The 17,819-nt window shown below is 38.0% G+C and overlaps 1 protein-coding gene across 5 annotated transcripts in view; it reads left to right on the forward strand.

The window, feature by feature from the left end:
* Nucleotides 1-17,819, forward strand: part of NUP98 (nucleoporin 98 and 96 precursor) — a 129,416-nt gene that overhangs the window by 79,026 nt on the left and 32,571 nt on the right. For all 5 annotated transcript variants that reach the window (XM_055320512.1, XM_055320508.1, XM_055320509.1 and 2 more), the window contains exons 21-26: nt 3,303-3,485; nt 4,204-4,360; nt 6,254-6,683; nt 9,150-9,379; nt 10,708-10,974; nt 17,259-17,416. In XM_055320512.1, coding sequence (XP_055176487.1) covers nt 3,303-3,485; nt 4,204-4,360; nt 6,254-6,683; nt 9,150-9,379; nt 10,708-10,974; nt 17,259-17,416 — 1,425 coding nt within the window. The remainder of the gene's footprint in view (nt 1-3,302; nt 3,486-4,203; nt 4,361-6,253; nt 6,684-9,149; nt 9,380-10,707; nt 10,975-17,258; nt 17,417-17,819) is intronic.

The following is a 17,819-nucleotide window of genomic DNA, read 5'->3' on the forward strand; positions in this document are numbered from 1 at the left end:
TTAATTCCATATTTATGGCATGGGGTTCAGGGAGAATTATATTTTAAATGCTTTCCCCCAGGTGATTGAAATATGTGGTCAGGCTTTAGAACCATTTGTTGAAAGACCTCAAATGGCATTTAGGCAGAGAGACATATTCGCTTTTTACTTCCACATTTTACTGCACTGTATCTTGTGTTCAGTATGATCAGGACAGAATAGTTGACTTGCTTCAGAAACTTACTATTGCTTACTTGATGAGTACATTAAAATGAATTAGAAATTTGTTTAGAGGGAAGAAGTGATTAGGATTTAGAAGAATTTCTAAATTTCTAAAATAGATACTAGAAGCCTTTTTGTTTTAGATATTAATGTTGCACTGTCCTACACTTCTTGTTGTAATATCCCTGAATATGTTTAGAAATATACACACTTACTTTGGTGGGCCCTTGAAACCCTGACATGAAATTCCTCCTGAGAACACCGTAATGTTGATAGGGTTGATTTTTCAAGCCAAATGAATATGAAACATTTTTTGCAATTAGGAAACCAGTTATTTTGGTAGCAGGCAAAAGTAATAGTTATACTAGATAAAACTGAGGGGAAGGACAGTATGAATTATTTAAATACCTGTTTGACCATGGATTGGTTTTTCACCCTTTGTTGAATAAAGGATGTCATGATTTACTTTACCTACTTGAATTACTTTATGTTCTAGATTAAGAGGTGCTTTATTTTCAGGGTTTGGCAGCTTTGTATGAGGAATATTCTCTTGAGATGGAAAGAGAAGGTTCCTAAAATCATTAAGGGTTTTTTTTTTTTTTAAGATTTTATTTATTTATGAGAGACACAGAGAGAGAGGCAGAGACAGAGGGAGAATCAGGCTCCATGCAGGGAGCTCGATGTGGGACTCAATCCTGGGACTCCAGGATCACACGCTGAGCCAAATGCAGATGCTTAACTGCTGAGCCACCCAGATGTCCCTCATGGAAGGTTTCATTCATGAAACTTCACCCTCCATATATCTAAAGAGATATATTTTTCAGATAGTAGCTTTAGTAGCTTTGTATGTAGGAATTGTAATATACTGTGCTGGTATTTAGACATAAATAAGATCAACTTTCAGAGATGATAATATATGAAAGAGATATTCTGTTTGTCTGCTTTTCCCAGTATTTTATTTGCTCTTTTCCATAGATTTCCTAAGGGCTTCCTTTAAAAACAAAACCAAAAAAAAAAAAAATAATAACTTCCTTGATCCCTTTTGAGCCATCTTTCTATTATTATTATTATTATTAGTCTATTTTTCTTTTCAGGACTGGCTTTGAAGAAGCACCTGATCTCCCAAGATTTCTCTGAAAATAAGTACACAGACATCTTTTGGGGGAGTTTATTGCAATTGCTTAGATATACTTTAACAAAATTCACTAATGGGGGTCCTAGGAGCTTACTAGTTCCTCATAGTTTCATAGTTTCCCCCTTATCCAGTTATTACATGATACCTCATAGCTTCAGAATCTATGCATGAGGGTGGAGCAAATAAAACCTTGATGCTTCTTAAAAATACTCTGGGTCCCTTAGGTCTCTAAGTCGTTTAAGGCAAAATGGGTAGATTTCATCAAATTGTTCTAAGTGAACATCTCTTGCTGCTGTTATTTCTTTGTTGAGTAGTGTAAGTTGAAACCATCCTCCCCTTTTTTCCTTTCCTCCCACCCATCTTCACTCCTTGTTCTTTCATATTATCAATTGCTTTTGCTCCTGTGTGCCAGGGACCACACTAGGCAGTAGAATTGATGAAGAGAATATCTGATGAAGTTGGCTTTAACAATATGCTTGATAATAGATACAGAGAATAAAAGTAGGCTATAATCTGTTTTCAAGCCTTGACAATGTGGTGGGACAAATAAATACTGCATATGTGAGAAATCATAATATATCATGATAAATTATTAAAAAACGTTTAGACGGGGTATTATAGGAGCCCAACAGACAGGGTATCCTCACTGATAGGCTGACACAGAGGATGTGAAGTAGTTTAATAACTTTTCCTAAAAGTGAATTGGTTAAAAACTAACTTCTGAAGGAACCTTTGGAGTTAGAGTGTTCCCACAGGTCTTGTAAGTAAAACAGGAACATTGTGACCAAGTCTACTTTTTTTTTATTTTTTAAAGTTGAAAAAGTTACATTAATGGCTATTTCTTTGTCCACAGTAACCATGAAATTATTTTTTAAACTACCTGTTAACATAATAGCATCAATTTGAAGGTCTCCGTGAAATAGACCACTTATGAAGATAAGCCTCAAACTTTGGAATATTAATAATCTACAGATGATACCATGATAAAAATAATTAGTAAAACTTTTTGATTTTGAGAATGTTTCATAAATTGGTTTAGCCACATGATACCATTTTATCAGACGTAATATGCAAGTTTAGGATATACTTAATGAATTTGTGCTGAACCAGTTATTTTACAGTGTCCTACAGATTGATGAGTTATTACATTTCCAGATCATAAGCTGTTAGTCATGGGTGTATCTTGAAAACTGCTTAATAAATGTAAATCTAATTCTAAGCACTTGAACAAAAGGATTATTCCAAGATTATATTGTTCCTAGGGGCACCTGGCTGGCTCAGTCAGTAAAGCATGGGACTCTTGATCTTAGGATCAGGAGTTCAAGCCCCCACCTTGGACATAGAGCTTATTTTAAAAAACAAAACGAAAAAGAAAAACACCAAACAGTTCCTAATACTACTTTGTTTTTCCTTTTGGGAAAATAAACATTGTTTGTATCTTACATGGTACCACATATATAGAGCCCAGCTGACTTTTAGGATTCAGTTACCCAAAAAGTAAACACCAGGCCCCAAATTATGTTCACTGGAAATTTATTTTTAATTGTTTTCATTTAAAAAATGCCAAGTTGTTGGAGACCTTTTAATCTCTTTTCCCAAAGGCTTCTGACTACAAGGCAGTGTAAGGGCAGGGTTATCCTGTGTATATCAGAAAATTATATTTGCTAGCTAAATCAGGTAAGGCATAATCTTTGTCAGTATGGGGCTTCGGATCCAGACACCAGACCTGAATATATTACAAAAGGGTGATTTCAGGAATCTGTATTTGGACCCCCAAGTACATATAGAGGGGATTTAGGATAATTATTGTTGAAGCCTTTTTAGCAAACATGCTACCTTGCCATTGTCGTAGGATCAGCAGAATCTAGTCCTGCTATATCATGTTCTGAATGAACTAAATGTGGTCTAAAAGCTGTCTGTCTGGTGTAATTTAATGCTGCTTCCCTGATCTTTCTGCTGTCTACAGAGCCAGAGCCCAGAGGTGGAGCAGTTAGGGAGGGTTGTGGAGCTGGACAGTGACATGGTAGATATCACCCAGGAGCCAGTTTTGGATTCCATGTTAGAAGAGAGCGTGCCTGAGGATCAGGAGCCCATGTCTGCCTCAACACACATTGCGTCTTCACTGGGAATTAATCCACATGTCTTACAGGTGAAGTCCTATCCCACCCTTCCTACAACAGGAAGCCAAACTGCTCTTTACCTCCCGTGCATAACCTTGGGTTGCTTCTTTAATTATTGACTGAAGAGCATTGACTGGTCATTGGAATGAGAAAAAAAAAAAAAAAAACAAGAATATGGCCCATGTTTGGGTCTCATTTTTCCATTCTGGGAGGGAAGGGGAAGGTTATATTGAGATTCAGAAGACCTGAATTCCAGCCTCAGTTTTGTAACTATTACCATGTGACTTTAGACAAGTCCTCTAACATCTGTGAGCACTGATTTTTCTCTATAAAATATACTTTGTTTCCTTCCTAGGGTGGTTTTGAAGCTCTAGAAAGTGCTCCATAAAAGTTTTCTTAATAAGCTAGTAGATACTGGTTTCTTTAAACTCTATCTCAACTTCCCGCTACCTATGCCTTTTGGCATGCTATAAGTTTAGCCTTTGTCTTATATTTGAAGTTAATCATTCAGCAAACAGATGGGCAATTGCTGTGTGCCAGGCTTTGGCAAGACTCTAGATACAAAAAGTATTCTATAATTTCTACCCTTCAGGTACATACAGTATAACAGAGTCAGCCACACAAATATATTAACTCTGGACAGAGCCTGTAGGAAGAGCAGTTTATTTGTTATTGGAAACTGCATTTTTCTTTTTTGGCCTTTGGATTTCGGGGAACACATTCATTCTATAGATATTGCCTTTTTAGATCATGAAAGCATCATTGCTTGCTGATGAAGAAGATGTAGATATGGTTCTGGATCAACGCTTCAGTCACCTTCCTTCTAAAGCAGATACTTCTCAAGAAATCTGTTCTCCCAGACTCCCCATTTCAGCATCCCACTCATCAAAATCCCGTTCTTTAGGTACTGTAAATGATGCTATTTTACAAGAAAGCTGTAAAGTCCTGCTTTTCACCTGTCTTCTAAGTTGAGTCAGCTTCTCTAGCGAATATCCCCCTAAAGGCATATGATAATAAGGATGTCAAGAGGAGATGTACTCTTAGAAATTTGTTAGGTGGGCCAGATTTTGTTTTTTTGTTTTTTTTTTTTAAAGATTTTATTTATTCGAGAGCGAGAGAAAGAGGGAGAGAGAGAGAGGCAGACACGCAGGCAGAGGGAGAAGTAGGCTCCATGCAGGGAGCATGATGTGGGCCTCAATCCTGGGTCCCCAGGACCACGCCCTGGGTCAAAGGTGGCGCTAAACCGCTGAGCCACCCAGGCTGCCCAGTGGGCCAGTTTTTAAAAGCCATAATCAGCTTTATTGGTGTAGATGAAGAAATTTTATGGAACATAAAGCATTTGTGTTTTGTATGGGTTATGCCTTTTTTGCTTATGAATGTGGATTAGGTAGTAAGCTCAGATTTCCTCATTTTTATCATATTTTAGAGGAATGAGCAAATTGTCCTGCACTGTACTCTTTTTGGGCAATCCTCATGCTATCCTTATTTTATTGCCTTCTGGGGGCAAATGTTGCTTCTTAAAATGCACAGTAACTTGTCAGATTTCTACTTTTTCCTGAATCTCCCTAAATTCCTAGGGAAGTAATATTACTTTAAAGGTTTCCCTTTTTCTTTTTGTGGGCTTCTAACTATGTGGAACTGAGGATAGAGGGACTTAAGTACATTTGGATTGGGGGTTTAAGGGATTTAAGTACATTTGGATTGGTTCCTTAAGCCAAGGAAACTACCAGGAAGAGATTTGTCTATGTTGCCTGAAAAACTGTTTAGTTTTCGATTCTTTCAAGTGTTAATTTCCATTTTAAAAATATTGTAACTGTAAAAAAAAAAATATTGTAACTGGGATCCCTGGGTGGCGCAGCGGTTTGGCGCCTGCCTTTGGCCCAGGGCGCGATCATGGAGACCCAGGATCGAATCCCACATCAGGCTCCCGGTGCATGGAGCCTGCTTCTCCCTCTGCCTGTGTCTCTGCCTCTCTCTCTCTCTCTCTCTCTCTGTGACTATCATAAATAAATAAATTTAAAAAAAATTAAAAAAATAAAAATATTGTAACTAATAAACTACCAGTTAAACATTCATTACAACCTTTTCCATAATGGGCACTACATGAAAATCTTATACTTCAATAACTAACTCATTGCTTTAGACAGGATTAGAAAACAGGCAGTAGTAATAAGAACTGTCCTCCAAAACGTGTAAGATGTCTCGGTGGGTTTTTCTTTCATTGTGTCTAGCATTGAGTATTAGAGTGGTAGCAGTTTGAATTTAGATCTTATTAAGCTTTTTCTGTTGACTAAGAAATGGTTACATTTGACATTCTAACAAGGGTATGAACATTGGTGTTAGACTTCCCTGGGCTTCTGTCAGTGCTGCCACTTAATAGCTTTGTGGATTTGAACTAAACACTATTCTGAGCCCAATTTTTCCACCTATAAAATGAGAATAATATTGGTGTCCGTCTGAAGTTATTGAAAGGTGAAATGAAACAGTATATACAAATGGCCTACACAGAGTCACAGATAAGAGCTAAATAATTTTTTAAAATAGTAGTAGTAAAAAAAAAATAGTAGTAGTAGTGTTTGTTATTGATGTCAATAATTGTTGTTGGGCTCGTTATACTAAAATTCCTGCCTTGATTTCTTGGTTGAAAGAGCATTACACTCACTCTGACTTGCTGCTTGTCACCAATATCTGATTTAGTTGGTTTGATAAAGCTGTGATTTCATCTTCACTGATTATTGCTGTTCAAGAAGCAATAGAGACTGTATTTTCTAATAGTCTTTTTTTCCCCCTGTTTCAGTTGGTGGGTTACTACAATCAAAGTTCACTAGTGGATCTTTTCTTTCACCAAGTGCCTCTGTACAAGAATGTCGTACTCCCAGAGCAGCATCTTTGATGAATATCCCATCCACGTCCCCTTGGTCTGTCCCTCCACCCCTGACCTCTGTGTTTACAGTGCCCAGCCCAGCCCCTGAAATTCAATTGAAAACCGTGGGTACACGCAGACAACCAGGCCTAGTTCCTCTTGAAAAGTCTGTTACCTATGGCAAGGGGAAACTCTTGATGGACATGGCCCTATTTATGGGACGCTCATTTCGAGTTGGTTGGGGCCCCAATTGGACTCTTGCTAATAGTGGAGAACAGCTGAGTGGCTCACATGAACTGGAAAATCATCAGATTGCCGATTCTATGGAATATGGATTCCTGCCTAATCCAGTAGCTGTTAAATCGTGAGTCACATTTTCCTTATGCTTTTTAAGAAAGGCAACTTAGTTGGTAAGACAAAAACGTTTCATTATGAGGTGACCCAAGGTCAAGGCTCTGCTTTGGTGATCTTTCTAGAAATGTTCTTAGTACAGTTTTAGATAGCAGAAGATCTTTGTATAATTAAAAACTAAACTGACAAAACATGAGAGACACCTAACTCTGGGAAATGAACAAGGGGTAGTGAAAGGGGAGGTGGGCGGGGGGTTTAGGGTGACTGGGTGATGGGCACTGAGGGGGGCACTTGGCGGGATGAGCACTGGGTGTTATGCTATATGTTGGCAAATTGAACTCCAATAAAAAAAACTTTAAAAAAAAACTAAACTGAATAATAGGATGATTCCATTGTACCATCAGGGTATGAAGAGTATATAATACTTCCTTAATGGTTAAACTTTAGTTGAAAATGTAACAGACCCAAAGCTGATACTGCAGCATTCCTTGTTTTTTTTTTTTTTCATCCTTTTTATTGTCCTTTTTTTTCTTTTTTCTTTTTAAATATATATATAAGGTATCTTCTTAATTAGGCACAATTCCTCTATCTTGGATCTGATAAGGTGAATGTATAAACTCTATAATCTGTGCATAAGTATTTGGAAATAAGATGACATCTAATAGGGGCTCCTGGCTGGCTCAGTTGGTAGAGTATACAAACTCTTGATCTCGGCTTTGTGAGTTCAAGCCCCCCCCCCCCCATATTTGGTGTAGAGCTTACTTTTAAAAAAAAAAAAAAAAGGGCAGCCCTGGTGGCACAGCGGTTTAGTGCCGGTTTAGTGCCGCCTGCAGCCTGGGGTGTGATCCTGGAGACCCGGGATTGAGTCCCGCATCGGGCTTCCTGCATGGGGCTTGCTTCTCCCTCTACCTGTGTCTCTGCCTCTCTCTCGCTCTCTCTGAATGAATAAATAAATAAATCTTTAAAAAAAAAAAAAAGATGATCATCTGATAACTGTATTATGTTATATATTACTATATAATCCTTATCATTAACATATGTGTGTTTATAGTTCTATCTACTTTGTCTATGTGTATGAGTGTGCATGTATATGGATAGATCTATATATATCATGCAGAATATATATGTATAGTTTCTGGTAGTTAGGCAGTATGCATACAGTTTTGTGCAAAATATATAACATTTTCGTATTTACTTTTTATAATAAATTGTGCTGTCCTTTTTTTTTAAAGATTTTATTTATTAAAAAAAAAGATTTTATTTATTTATTCATGTGAGACACAGAGAGAGAGAGAGGCAGAGACGTAGGCAGAAGGGTAAGCAGGCTTCATGCAGGAAGCCCGATGTGGGACTCGACCCCGGGACTCCGGGATCATGCCCTGAGTCAAAGGCAGACTCTCAACTGCTTAGCCACCCAGGCGTCCCAAATTGTGCTTTGTTACAAATTAAATGACTGTGATTACCTATTAATTTTTAAAGTTGACTTTGAAGAAACACAGAACAACAGCATCTCTTGAACCTCACAGGAATGTTGATTCTAAACCTAGGTTATGCATGATGTCATGATATTTTGTAGGTTTTTAAGTTTTGTTTTGTTTTAGATTTTAGATTTATCTATTTGAGAGAGAGAGCACAAGCGAGGAGTTGGTGGTGAGAGGGGCAGAGGGAGAGGGAGAAGCAGACTCCCTGCTGAGCAGGAAGCCAACGCAGGGCTCTATCCAGGACCCCAAGATCATGACTCCAGCCTAAGGCAGACACCTAACTGAGCTACCCAGGTGCTCCAATGTCATGATATTTTGAAAATTGTTAATATCAATCTTAAAATCAGATCAGAGCCAGATTGATTCTATGTTCATCTTAATTTAGAATCAGTTCTACAGTATATATATAAGCTTAGCCTCACAACTTTTGATACCTCATGAAGTGTAACTTGAGAAATCAGTATCCCACAATGCCCTTTGGTCCTTGGATTTCATAATATCTAGATACATACTGAAACCAGTTCCAAGTGGAACTCTTTTTTTTTTTAATAGATTTTATTTATTTATTCATGATAGACACAGAGAGAGAGAGAGAGGCAAAGACACAGGCAGAGGGAGGAGCAGACTCCATGCAGGGAACCTGACGTGGGACTCCATCCTGGGTCTCCAGGGTCACTCCCTGGACTGAAGGCGGCGCTAAACCACTGAGCCACTCGGGCTGCCCCAAGTGGAACTATATTGATTTCCATTCTTGTTATGACCTGACCTAAAGAATAAATTTAAGCCTTTGGATTCTGAATGCATGGGCCAGATAATTTGTTTACTTAGTATATGGCAAATAAGTTCATTATAGTTTGACATTACAAAATACAATTTCTGTAAAATCATAGGGACATGTTTTGCATTCTCTTTGTAATCATAAAAAGATATAAAGATTTATAGGAAAATTCTAGCATCTGTCTTATCTTTATTTTCTGTCTTGTCATTTGTTCTTATAGCCTAACTGAGTCTCCATTCAAAGTTCATTTGGAAAAACTCAGTTTGAGACAAAAGAAGCCAGATGAAGACCTACAATTATATCAGATACCTCTGGAGCTCAAATTAAAACATAGTACCATCCATGTGGATGAACTGTGTCCTCTCATTGTCCCTAATCCAGGAGTAGCTGTCATTCATGACTATGCAAATTGGGTTAAGAAAGCATCAGGAGATTTTTTGGAAGCACAGAGTAAGTTGGACTGTTCTAACCTTTGGTGTTTCAGGAACTAGAGTAGGAGCATGTGTTCATAGGAGGACAAATTTCCTTATGCAAATGTAGTCAGCGGATGCCCAAGCTCTCACTTGTTTATAGTTGAGTTGGAATGAGCAAAATCTCAAGGAAGAAGAAATGATAACCTTTTTACAATTATTCTTATGGCTTTTAACGTGCAAGTCCTTGTTCACAGGAACAATTGCCAGATTCCTTGGATTTTTGAAGTTGCATTCCTTCCTCCACCCAGAGAACATAGGGAGAAAAAGCCATTCCTTCTTGCTTTTTACATCCTACCCATTCTTCTATGTCCATCTTAAGTACCACTTGTTCTTCCCAACAGTTTTAGCGTTCATAACTTGCCTTCCTAACCTCCCTATTACCTTTCTATAACTATTGTGACCATGGTTTTCTAAACCATACTTTGATAAAGATTTTCCTAATTTGGGAATTTACTATTTCAAATAGTAGAAAATCATACTTAGATGTTTCATAACATTTCAACATTATTGAAGAATGGTGACTATTTTAGACTGTTTCCATGCCACACATTTTGGGAATTGTGTATATTCATTTCTTTGTGTTTGCTTTAGTTATCTTCTTTTCAAACATGTGAGTCATCTTACCATTGTATACTTGTATTTGGCTTAGTGGTAAACGATTCTTCCGTTTTGTTGTCCTTCCTGAGGAGCAACAGTAGTTAAGAATATAGAGGCGGACTCAGATTACTTGGGTTCAAAGCTCGGCTCTGCTGCATGTTGCCTGTAACGTTAAGCAAGTCACATAATGCTCTGTACTTTAGTTTCCTCATCTATAAAATAAAGATGGTAACTACTGCATAGTTACATGGTGTAGTTTAGAGTTGGCTTTACTCTTAAGTGCTTTAAACACTCATTCAGGCTCACTATATGCTAGGCTATACCTGCTGCAGGAGGGAAGACTCCCTCACAAGTTTTTAGAGCACTTCATGTTTTGTAAAGCATTTTGTAAACAGAATTTAATCAAATTAGAGGACTTTTCTCTGTCATTTGAGATTATATTAGCCATAATGCAGATAGAAGAATCTGTTTAAAGGAACATAGAGTTATATTTGTTACAGAAGTATCACAGGAACATAGAGTGAACAAGCAGTTATACTACACACTGGAACTTGTAAGACACAGCAGAGTGAGCTGGAGACATTTAGGGAAATTGAGTGGTTGTTTGAGGTATTTATTTATGTATTTTAACGCCACAATTATAGTGATGTCCTCTCTCTGTGGGTACTTTGACTTCATATCAGTACTGTTTCCCTGTCCCTTCTTTAGTTGTGAAGCACTGGAGCCTAACATGGACATTATGTGAAGCCTTATGGGGCCACCTGAAGGAGCCTGACAGCCAGCTGGATGAGCCCAGTGAATACATTCAGATTCTGGAACGAAGAAGAACTTTCTCTCGCTGGTTATCCCATACTGCCGCACCTCTAATAGAGGAGGAAGTCTCCTTAACTCGAAAAGACAAGCCTGTGGAGGCTGTCTTCAGCTACCTCACGGGCAAGAGGATCAGTGAGGCCTGTTCTCTGGCCCAGCAGTCAGGTATGGTCCTTCTGTACACCTTTATCTACATCCTACTCACTAGTGGTCCCTGCCCCTTAATTATAGATTTGTCTTTGTCTTCTAACCTGAATTAAGTAATTATAAACTTCCCAGGAAGATTGCTGATTCCTCCAGAATAGGGACTGGTTTCTAGTTTTCTTTCTAGTACTTTAAACATTAAGTTTACTTAGTTAAAATTATATCAGTTTTTGGGGATCCCTGGGTGGCGCAGCGGTTTGGCGCCTGCCTTTGGCCCAGGGCGCGGTCCTGGAGACCCGGGATCGAATCCCACGTCAGGCTCCCGGTGCATGAAGCCTGCTTCTCCCTCTGCCTGTGTCTCTGCCTCTCTCTCTCTCTCTCTCTCTCTCTCTCTCTCTCTGTGACTATCATAAATTAAAAAAATAAATAAAAAAATCTATAAAAAAATTATTTCAGTTTTGTATGCTACCTACACATTTGTAGTAAAACTAGAAAATGCAGATAAGCAAAAAGCAATAAACCCAAATCACCTAAGTCCTTTAGCATTTACTATATACATTTCAATGTACAGCTTGTACTTGGACTGTTTACTTTGGAATATATAAGGTATATGAAAATTCGTGTAGGTGGGGGTTCGGACACCAGGGTGGCTCAGTGGTTGAGCATCTGCCTTTAGCTCAGATCATGATCCTCTGGTCCTGGGATTGAGTCTTCCCTCGGGGAGCCTGCTTCTCCCTCTGCCTATGTCTCTGCCTCTCTCTGTGTCTCTCGTGAATAAATAAAATCTTAAAAAAAAAAAATTGTGCACACAAAGTAAATGCAAGCAAAGTAAACATGCATGTAAATTTTTCAAAGATGGTATCCTACTGTGTGTGTGTGTGTATCATGTGTTCTTTTCATGTTCTATAAATATTATAGTCAAATGGTTCTTAGTATTTTTTTAATCTACAAATGTACCATGTTACTGAATTCCTTTTTTGACATTTAGGCCCCCCCACCCTCCACTGTAAGTAACACTCCAAACCTTTTAAACATAGGTATTTTACATTAATTCGCTTACTTCATTCAAGTAAATAAATATATAAGTTTAACTTATGGGTTAAGATATTTACTTTTTTTTTTTTTAGGACTTCCCATTATATATTAATGCTTTTTTTAGTTTCCCTTCCACTAATGAGAGGCATTCAGCAAGTACTTAATAATTATCCAGACACAAATCTTGATAAGAATAAAAAATGGCGGGCAGCCCGGGTGGCTCAGCGGTTTAGCGCTGCTTCAGCTCAGGGTGTGATCCTGGAGACCTGGGATCGAGTCCCGAGTCGGGCTGCCTGCATGGAGCCTGCTTCTCCCTCTACCTGTGTCTCTGACTCTCTGTGTGTCTTTTATGAGTAAATAAATAAAATCTTAATAATAATAATAATAATAATAATAAATGGCATAGTCCTGTTTAATCTATGTGTATAATAAGATCCCTCATCAAACATTTTTACTGAAACCTAACTCATCTGAAACCAACTAATTAGAGCCTTGAACTGGATTTATTTTTGTAGGACTTGGCCAGTTTGGATTGTAAGGAACAAATCATAGAAAAAGCTAGAATCAGGAACTTACATACGTGACTAGTTGCATTCCACTATCACTACATGTTTAGCCCAATGTCTTTTGTGGTCTTCATATATTTTTGTACACTGAAAATTTGTCTTTAGGATTGGCCTTTTATAAAGTTATGCTCACCAACACATATATGTACAGCAAAAGAGGATCTTAAGGAAGTCAGGTCCTTAGATTTATTTGTTCACAGACTCTTTTCCCTCCTTTTTTTTCTTTTCTTTAAGGTTAGGCTTTTGGCGAGGCACTACCTTTCACCATATCAAAAACCTTTGCTTCACTACCTCCACTTTTAAAAATTGATAGAACAACTAAATAGAGTATCAAGAATGTAAAATACTTGAATACTGTCAGTGTTACCTGATACCTACCCAACAAGAAGAAAGACCTCAAATCAATAACCTAAGCTTCTACCTTAAGAAACTAACAAAATAAGAACTAAACCAAAAGGCAGAAGAGAAGAAACAATAAAGATTAGAACAGAAATCAATGAAAATTGCACCATTAAAAACAGTAATCAGTAACACCAAACATTAGGTCTTTGAAAAGATTAAGGAAGTTTGCAAACCTTTGACTACACTGATAATGGGAAAGACAAATTACCAAAAAATAGAAATGAAAGAACATCACTACTAACCCTACAGAAAAGGAAATATTATAAGAAATTCTGTGTTAACAAATTCAACAACTTAGATAAAATTGACAAATTCCTAAGAAAATATAAATTACCAAAACTGACTCAAGAAAAAGTAGATAATCCAAATTGATCTATAACAAGAAATTGAATAATTAAAAATCTTCACTCAGAAAAGCCAAATTCCATATATCTTCACTAGTAAACGCTATTTTTATTTATTTATTTTTAATATTTTTTATTCATGAGAGACAGAGAGAGGCAGAGACTTAGGCAGAGGGAGGAGCAGGCTCCATGCAGGGAGCCTGATGTGGGACTCAATCACAGGACCGCAGGATCACACCCTGAGCCAAAGTCAGACGCTCAAAACTGAGCCACCCAGGCGTCCCAGTAAACACTGTTTTTAAAGAAACAGTACCAATCCTCTGTAGCTCTTTCAGAAAATAGAGGGAGCACTTTCCACCTTGTTCTGTGATGACATTATTACCCTAATATCAAACCAGATGTACAAAAAACCTACAGTTAAAATCATACTTAAAGTTGAAAGACTGAATGATTTCACCGTAAGATGGGGAATACCATTTCTATACAACATTGTAATTAATGAATGTTGTAGACAGTGTAATCATATAATGAAAAGAAGCAAAAGTCATACAGATTAAGAAGGAAGAGGTAAAACTGTCTTTTTTCAAAGATGGCATGATTCTGTATGTAGACCTATCAGCCCCAAGGAATGCACAGAAAAGGCAGTGGGACTAAATAGTTCCACAAGGTCTCAGGATTCAAGATTAGAATACGAAATTCAGTTGTGTTTCTGTGTATTATTAACAGGCAATCCAAAAATGAAATTAGAAAAACAATTGAATTCGCAATAACGTCAGAAAGAATAAAATACCTAAAGAATAAATGTAACAAAAATGGGACTTGTGGGATCCCTGGGTGGCGCAGCGGTTTGGCGCCTGCCTTTGGCCCAGGGCGCGATCCTGGAGACCCGGGATCGAATCCCACGTCGGGCTCCCGGTGCATGGAGCCTGCTTGTGTCTCTGCCCCTCTCTCTCTCTGTGACTATCATAAATAAATAAATAAAATTTTAAAAAAACAATGGGACTTGTACTATAACTATAAAGCAGTGCTGAGGAAATAAAGATCTACAAAAATGAAGAAATACATTTTACATTTGCGGAATACATTTCAGCTTCAGAACCATTGTCATTTTTTTTTAATTTAATTTATTTATTTTCCATTGTCATTTTTGGCTGGTAATTTTTTGTTGAGGCTGTCTTGGGCATTGCAAGATACCTAACAGCATCCCTGCCCCCTGCCTATAAAAGTCCTTTACCCTCAGCTGTGACAACCAGAAAATACCTCTTAGACATTGCCAAATGTTCCCTTGGGAACAAAACCACTCAAAATGAGAAGCACTGATGAATTATGAACCTCAGGTTGTTAATTTGTATATTTAGTGCATTTTCCCTCAAAGTCTACAGCAGGCATTTTTGCAGAAATTAATAGGCTGATCATTATTTAGAAATGTAAAAAATCTTTAAACAGCTTTGGAAAAGAACAAAAAGTCATGCAACACAACACCTATCTGATTTCAAAACCTCTATAAGCCTGCAGCAGTCAAGACAATGTGGTACTGGCATAAGAATGAGCATAGAAAAATACAATGGAAATGGGATTTCTTTTTTTTTTTAATTTTTTAATTATTTTTTATTTATGATAGTCACACACAGAGAGAGAGAGAGAGGCAGAGACATAGGCAGAGGGAGAAGTAGGCTCCATGCACCGGGAACCCGACGTGAGATTCGATCCGGGGTCTCCAGGATCGCGCCCTGGGCCAAAGGCAGGCGCCAAACCGCTGCACCACCCAGGGATCCCCTGGAAATGGGATTTCAAATACAAAATCCTTCCACTTTTATTCAGTTGATTTTTTTGACAAAAGTGCCAAGGTAATTTAAATATGAATAGTCTTTTAGTTGGATATTCATATGCAGATTAGTATATATTCTTACCTGTACCATACATTAAAATTAATTTGAGAGAGTACCCTAGAATGCTATACCATTTGCTCAGTATATGTCCTCATCAATAGGAAAGTCTGTGAAAAGTCAAGGATGCCTGGCAGAAGCAGTTTGGTTGGTTGACTGTAATTAAAGCTAAGGCTCTTAATGAATGATTGTATTAAGCTCTGAACTCAGCCATCTCTAGTGACCAGGATATTTATACATCTTGGTCAATAAATCCTCTCTTTTGGGTTCTCTAGATACACTTAAATATCTTTTCTTTTTTCCTTTAGTATTGTCACCTAGAATACCAGCAGCTCATGGTCAAGTGGGCTACAGCACTTACTGCATGAATCATAGTCCAGTCATGCTTTGATTACATATATACAGAGAGACCACTTGGCCTCACATTTCCAGATGTGTTCCCGATGGCATAATTTCTGTCCTCTAGGCCTCTCTTGTTTGTGAAGGAAACTTTTGTGGCAGGATGCTACTTTATATAGACGTGTAAGCGCTGACCCACAAACAAAAACAAAAGAAGGTGGGATCCCTGGGTGGCGCAGTGATTTGGTCCCAGGGCGCGATCCTGGAGACCCGGGATCGAGTCCCACGTCGGGCTCCCGGTGCATGGAGCCTGCTTCTCCCTCTGCCTGTGTCTCTGCCTCTCTCTCTCTCATTCTGTGTGACTGTCATGAATGAATAAAAATTAAAAAAAAAAATTAAACAAAAACAAAAGAAGGACTTGATTAGGAGGTTTGTTATAAGGGCTGAAACTAAACATTTTTCTCTTAATGTACAGCTTAACTGGAAGTTTCATTAACTGGAATTTCTATCCCCTCACTTTCTGGTTAATGAGAATCTATTTATTTGTTTATTTAAAAGAATTTATTTATTTATATATTCATGAGAAACACAGAGAGATGTGGAGATATAGGCAGAGGGAGAAGCAGGCTCCCTGTGGGGAGCCTGATGCAAGACTTGATCTGGGGACCCAGGATCACACCCTGAGCCAAAGGCAGATGCTGAACCACTGAGCCATCCAAGTGCCCCAAGAATCTTTTTATTGCGTCAGCCTTTGTAATTAAAAATTTGTAGCAAAAGATTATTGGACCTGGAAGAGTGAAAGAGTCAGTGATTCTATTTATACTGCGTACATAGACTTTTCCTCTAGATTTCAGTTTGCCATTTCTCAGTACCATCTAGTTGGATATGTTTTCTTTTTGTTTTCTGTTTTTTTTTTTAAGATTTTATTTATTCATAGAGACACACACAGAGAGAGAGAGAGAGGCAGAGACACAGGCAGAGGGAGAAGCGGGTTCCACACAGGGAGCCCAACATGGGACTCGATCCTGGGTCTCCAGGATCACACCCAGGCTGAAGGCGGCGCTAAACCGCTGCGCCACTGGGGCTGCCCTTTTTCTTTTTTTTTTTAAGGCAAAAATTCTCATCTGTCCGTACTTTTCAGTTTTATACGTCAGGAATGCCTGGCTTTCTCAGTGATTTTAGGGAGCAAACAGATTTTTTTCTGGTAATTCAAGAGGATAACTGAGCAGAAGTTCACACAAGGAAAACCTTTTTGAAAAAGATCATGCCCTTGAAAAGGTCCACTTGCTGAAAGTCCAGTAACTGGTATACTGTCCTTCAACTGAGATCCAATTCCTCTGGCATTCATCTTCACTTGCGCTGTGAATAGCTTATTCTAATTGGGCATGTTTTCAGTTATGTCATCTCAGTTTTCACCATATAAACCTTTGAATCAGATAATACTTTGCTCCATTTTACAGATGACGTACTTTATCTAGGGTCGCAGAAGTAGCAGATCTGTCATTGAACTCTGTATGCTATACAGTATATATGTAATTTAGGTTAATTTACTTTGAATATTTTCTACACCCAAGCAGAAAATGGTAAGCTCTCCATCAGTATTTTGGCACTACTGCAGAAAGTAGTAAAGTTCTTCCTCCTGAGGACTAGAAGAAAGAAGTTAATTCCCCCAGGTATTTCCCCAAGTCTGTTAGTCCTCAGTGATCACCAGAGAACTTCTGTTTATCTTGTAGGTGATCATCGTCTTGCCCTTCTTTTATCCCAGTTGGTGGGTAGCCAGTCAATCCGGGAGCTGCTTACCATGCAGCTGGTGGACTGGCAACAGCTCCAGGCTAACTGTTTCATCCAGGATGAGAGACTGCGGATCTTTGCGTTGTTGGCTGGAAAACCGGTACTTTCTTCTTTTCTCATAAACTTGCATAAAATTTTCTTATAAATTCAAGATGGCTTGAGGTTAAGGGAAAGTGCTATCTTTTTAAATGGTATACCATGACACATAACTAACTAACTTGTTTTAAAGTTTTAGTGGAAGTGTTTTCAAATTACAAAGATACAACATGTACATTCTAAAAAAAGAACTGGTTACATAGAAATTAAAACATTAAAATTCACTATGTCCCTTACCATAGTGGTAATTTGTAGTCTCTTTCCAGACATTTTTAAGTCTATATCAACATATATGTGTGCATATTTATACATATGTGTATATTGCAATAAAACCAGTTATACATAGCAGTTCTGCAAGTTAACTGGACATTTTTTCATGTCATGTAGCATCATTCTTTTTAATAGCC

This window comes from Nyctereutes procyonoides, unplaced genomic scaffold (assembly GCF_905146905.1).
Source record: "Nyctereutes procyonoides isolate TBG_1078 unplaced genomic scaffold, NYPRO_anot_genome, whole genome shotgun sequence".
In the NCBI taxonomy this organism is placed as follows: Eukaryota; Metazoa; Chordata; class Mammalia; order Carnivora; family Canidae; genus Nyctereutes; species Nyctereutes procyonoides.